The sequence below is a fragment of the Haplochromis burtoni genome, unplaced genomic scaffold (assembly GCF_018398535.1).
Source record: "Haplochromis burtoni strain Fernald_Lab_line unplaced genomic scaffold, NCSU_Asbu1 Contig_538, whole genome shotgun sequence".
NCBI classification, from domain to species: domain Eukaryota; kingdom Metazoa; phylum Chordata; class Actinopteri; order Cichliformes; family Cichlidae; genus Haplochromis; species Haplochromis burtoni.
In genome coordinates, this window is record NW_024582899.1 from 149266 (window position 1) to 154455 (window position 5190).

Consider the following 5190-nt stretch of genomic DNA (forward strand, 5'->3'; position numbering starts at 1 on the left):
GTCCCGGCAGCTGTCGAAGAAAATGTCTCCTGCGGTTTCAAGAAGCTTCAAGATAAAGCTTGTGTCTCCTGTGCTCAAAGCTACATCCTGAGCTGCCTGAAAACACCAGAAATACAGGATTTCAGTGTATGATAAACAAATTTCATTTTGGCCAAAGCCGAAATCGCTAAAATTGTGAAGACTGCTCTTTCATCCACACATTTTCTTTGCTGATTATCTGACTTAAGAGTTGTGGTAAGTGGAGTAATTCTTTTAAAATACTTTTCCACTCTACGCAGACCCAGGACACACTGGTGAGATTACATCACCAGTGTGTCCTGGTTACATCTCACCAGGCCTTGGATGCCTCAGTGTTTCCCTGAAAAACTGGAGGAAGTGACTGGGGAGTTGGCTGTTGTCCCCATAACCTGACCCAGAATAAGTGGAAGAAGACGAATGGATGGATTGAATTTGAGATATATTCATGATGGCTGACATAGTTTTCAATGTAAACTTGCAATTCTGAGAATAATAAAAGTTTAAGACAATACAAATGAAAACACTGGTATCAGACCTGAACATAAATGTCCACCAGTTCAATCTGGCCCAGCAGCTGGTAGATCTTCCCGGCTTGTAGCCAGCCATATGCTTCCTTCTCCTTGCAGCCCAGGTCAATGAAAATACCCAGACTGGTCTTGGTGTAGTCAAGAGCAGCTCGGTACGCCCTGAAACAATTCAAAGATAACTTTTTTTAAAGGTCTACAGTGGTCCCAGTGGTCCCAGTGTTAATTTGATTCCATTCAATTGTATTTACCATTCACAACAACAGTTGCCTCAAAGCACCTTACACTATAAGGTAAACCCTACAATATTAGAAAAAATCATCACAATCATACAGCCACCTATGAGCAAACACTTAGTGACAGTGGGAAAAACTATTTTTATATACTCTTCCTATCTGACAATCACAAGCATTCATATTCTGATGCATCAGAGAGCAACTTGGGCAACTTGGCATGCAGACTGGAGCATTCGGCAAACAAACCAGCAACCTTCTGATTAGTAGGTGACCTGCTCTAGCACCTGAGTTATAGCTACCACAGGTTAAGTATACACTACATGACAGGGGAACATGATGAAAACAGCCCCACCAAGGCTGGAGATGGAGCAACACTGGAAGATCACATGAATGGAGGAAACAAGACATAACAATGCTAAATGGCTAGTGTAGCTAATAGCAGACCACAGCAACCTCCCTGAACAGGATCCAGTAACCATCACAGTGGCAGACATCGAAACAGAGTCTCAAGCATGAAGAGTTGGACAGCATCAGACGCTGACACGACTCAAGCATACTGGCTAAAGAAGCTAACTGTACTCCATGACTGCTTGGTAGCACAAATGAACCAGTTGCTAACGAATGAGACACACCCAAAATGGCTAACTGAAGGCTGGACAGTCCTGCTCCTGGTAGATAGAGCAGTTGTACGAGATTGTAAGATCAGGCTGACCAACCTGTGCACTACCTGGATTGACTACAAGAAAGTCTGGTCATGGGATGCCTCACACATGGATCCTTGAATGTGTAGAACTATACAAGATCAACCAAGAGCCTTCATCAGGAATTCAATGGGGACGTGGCGAACAACACTAGAGGCTAACTTCAAGCCAACTCATACAGTCATTCAAACTGGTGATGGCTAACCAACCAAATATAGTAGTGGTGGAGAAGCAGAATAAGACAACCATGGTCCCCGTGGTCAACAGAGAACTCGGGGCAGTGACCCCCTAAGCTAGGTGAGTGGCTCCAGCAGATTCCAGGAATGACATCCGAGATCTCTGTCCAGCAGAGCGCAGTCTTAGGAACGGCTAAGATACTGCACAGTACCCTCAAGCTCCCAGACCTCTGGCAGAGGACCCGAGCTTGAAGGATAAAAGAGGAGCAAGTGGTGTGAAATTATAATGTGTATAGATCCCTTTGAGTTCTGTAGAATGAAAAAGCTAAACAAAAATATCCGAAACCAGCACTGGGCAAAACACATTTAGCACTGTGAAAGTAACATGACAGGAGTGTTTAAAATTCTTCTCAAATGGAAGGTCTGGAATAATCAGGCCTCGTCTTATCATAAAGACCTCAATAGTACCGTATCACTCAAATAGAGCACTTCGCTCTCAAACTGCCGGAGCCTTCAGCTTTCAGTCCCGATCTGATCTAAACCACAGAACACTGCACTTTGCTGCATAAAAGGTAAGTGAATGTCATATTCCAGTCATACTGCAAGTCTACATGCACATACTGTTCTGTGCCAATAGAAAGGTAGATCTGGCTGATTGCTTCCAGTGCTTCTCCCTCCTGTTCTCTGTATCCGGTGCGTCTCAGCAGCTGGACTTGGTGCTGACTGTAGATTATCCACTGAACCTGGTTTGGAATCTTACACTCATACAGACGACACAGACATCGTGTTACACCGAGCTCGTCTGGCGAAGTGACAGAGAGAAAGAAGGACAGTTTTAACACAGAATATAAGATACTGCTATGGTTATGTGACATTCATACTTACACTCTAACAAGTTAGCATTGATTGCCAGAAGTAGAGCCCACTCATAGCATCCTTTCCCATAGTCCAGCTGCTGTTGCTTCACATAATACTTTCCCAGCTCCATCAATACGGGGATAAAGTTTTCCACATTGCTTTCTTCACTGAGCTCAGAGAAAAGCTGAACTGCCTCACACAGATGCCTCTCTGCTAGTGTTTTCGCTCCAGCCTTCAGACACAACAACCCTTTATGAAGATGAGAAAGAGTCATAACATAGTTGGAACGAAACATTTATGCACAGTAGGATATTCTAGCTCACCTAGATTGGCCTGAGCTACGGCCCCGTTTGGCATATCTTCAAACTCTTGGCAGATGTCAATAGCAGCCTGGTAGCTCTCTGCTGCCCTCCGAACATCACCCATACATCGAAGTGCCACGCCCCGCATGTTGAGAACCACACCTTTGCATTGCATTAAAGAAATTTACTTTAACATTTAAGAAATGCCTGTTTGCTAAATCTTTATCCTACAGTACACTCCACATAGTTAATCAGTCGAAGGCCTGAGTCTTTCTAAAGGTGACCACTTTCTTTAGTTAAAAGTTTCAGCTGTATGTAATATATATAACAAAAGGAGTTAGTCAAGCTCCCAGATACCAAAATAGTTATATGTGCAAAGCTGTGGTTAAACTCTGATGTAACTCTGAATGAAGATGTGGAAGAGAGGCAGAGGTTAATAATAACTAATCATTAAATGCTGAGTGATGCATGAGTGTGAAGCAGAAACACTCCTAGGCCAATTAGTAAGGAAGGATTCAGAGTCACCTGGTCCAGTTCTAACTAAACAGAAGTACAAAGGGTGTCATTTTAGATGAACTTTTCAGGGAATTATATTACATTCTGATAATAATGAATTACAGTAGAGCAGCCTGGAAGTAATGAAAGCATGAACTAATTTATCAGCATCACTCTGAGACAGCATGTGTCTAATTTTAGAGATGTTGCACAAATGGAAGAAAGCTATACATATTTAATACATGAATTAACGGACAAATCCTGGTCGAAAATGACTCCAAAATTCTTACTGTTACTGGAGGCCAACGTGATAACATCCCGAGTAAGCATCTGGTTAGACATGTTTCAGATATTTTTAGTACAAAAACCTCAGTTTGATCTGAATTTAGAAGCAGGAAATTAGAGCTCATCCAGGTCTTTATGTCTTTAAGACATTCCTGAAGTTTAACTACTTGTTGTGTGTTATCTGCCTTTGAGGTAGACCTTGGTTTATAACTACATTTAAGAGTGTGAAACAGCAGATTACAACTTTGAAATATGAGCTGCAGTTTTTAAAACAAAGTATAGTTTGAAGACAAAATGAAAAAGCTAAACAGCTCAGCACACACAGCTTTGCTTATTCCAGTCCCTTAAGGTCAAATGCCACATTTTAGAAATGAAACCTCAGGAAGAGATGGTCCATACAGATCTGGGATCAGAAATATAAAAAGCAAATAAAATATGATATCATTTCCTGTTTATCAGCTTTACAGTGAATTTGCTATAAAAGGACATATTTGTAGAAGCAAATCTTAAACTTTTGTGAGGCTCAGCCTGAAGGTCATCTGTGCAAATTTGGGTGAAAACTAAAAAACACTTAATTTTTAATGCGATTTATAGAAACACCCTCACCTTCCTGAGGAGTTGTGCAGTGCTCTGGAATCGAAGCCAGGATTGATTCCAGTATGTCCAAAGCAACTGCAGGCTGACTGTTGTCAATGTGAAGCCACGCCAGCCAGATGAGAAAACCTTTTCTTTCTGAAACAGAGATGCAAACTTGCCTCGAAGGACTGTTGTTGATGAGAGCCTGCATATGGCAAATCGCATGTCCCGTCATCTTGTGTTTGCAATAGAGTTGGCAAAGACAAACAGTGAGCTGGTGGCTCAAAATTTGGTAATGGTTTCTCTCTCTACTTTGGAGCTTTGTAAAAGTGAGAGCTTTGTGCAAATATGGAGCCATCTGAGGTGGAACGGGAGTTTCTTGTTCAGCGACACTGTCCAAAAGTAATACCATACTGCCAAGACAGTCAGAGAGGGTGGCAGAGGGCAGCAGAGAAGCTCTCCTGACTGAACTGGCACTGAGGTGGGGACGGTGAAGTTCACTGTAAAGCTTTCCCAGTGCCAGATATCCATGACTGGGAGAGATCCTCCATGGTCTTTGAGCTTCATCACAAAGAATGAGTAGCCTTTCCAGATAAGGAACAACTTGAGCTCCCATAGCAGAAGTCCAGTGGTGCTTTGCCAACAGCAGACAAGCCCGGGCTTCTGCCATTTTGTTGTGAGAGAGGATAGCTTTCTTGAGCATGTATTTAAGAGAAGAGTTGTCCTCTAAGCTTTTCAGACAATCTGGGATTCCTATTAGTAAGGCAACAAGTCGTTCTGTCACAGCAAAGAAACTTTCTGTATTTTTCTGCAAAAGATATGTTGCAGCAAGGTTGGAGAAGATGCTGGCCAACAGCCTGAGGTCTGTGAAGCCTTCTCTTGGGACACTGAGAGTTTCCTCAAAATAAACCTGGGCTTGATTGAACTTTGACCTACCCACACAGAGCTTCCCCAACAGGAAGCATAAACGAGTTTGTGACCAGAAAAGGTGTTTCTTCTTGGCTGTCTCCCTGGCAACA

At 42.6% G+C, this 5190-nt stretch overlaps 1 protein-coding gene across 1 annotated transcript in view; it reads right to left on the reverse strand.

Moving 5' to 3' along the window:
• LOC102294159 (SH3 domain and tetratricopeptide repeat-containing protein 1) overlaps positions 1–5190 on the reverse strand; it is a gene marked incomplete at its 3' end in the record, with an annotated part of 23544 nt that continues 18354 nt past the window's right edge. Inside the window, 6 exon segments of the mRNA XM_014329738.2 lie at positions 1–96; positions 554–704; positions 2277–2457; positions 2541–2762; positions 2837–2977; positions 4202–5190. Coding sequence (XP_014185224.1) covers positions 1–96; positions 554–704; positions 2277–2457; positions 2541–2762; positions 2837–2977; positions 4202–5190 — 1780 coding nt within the window.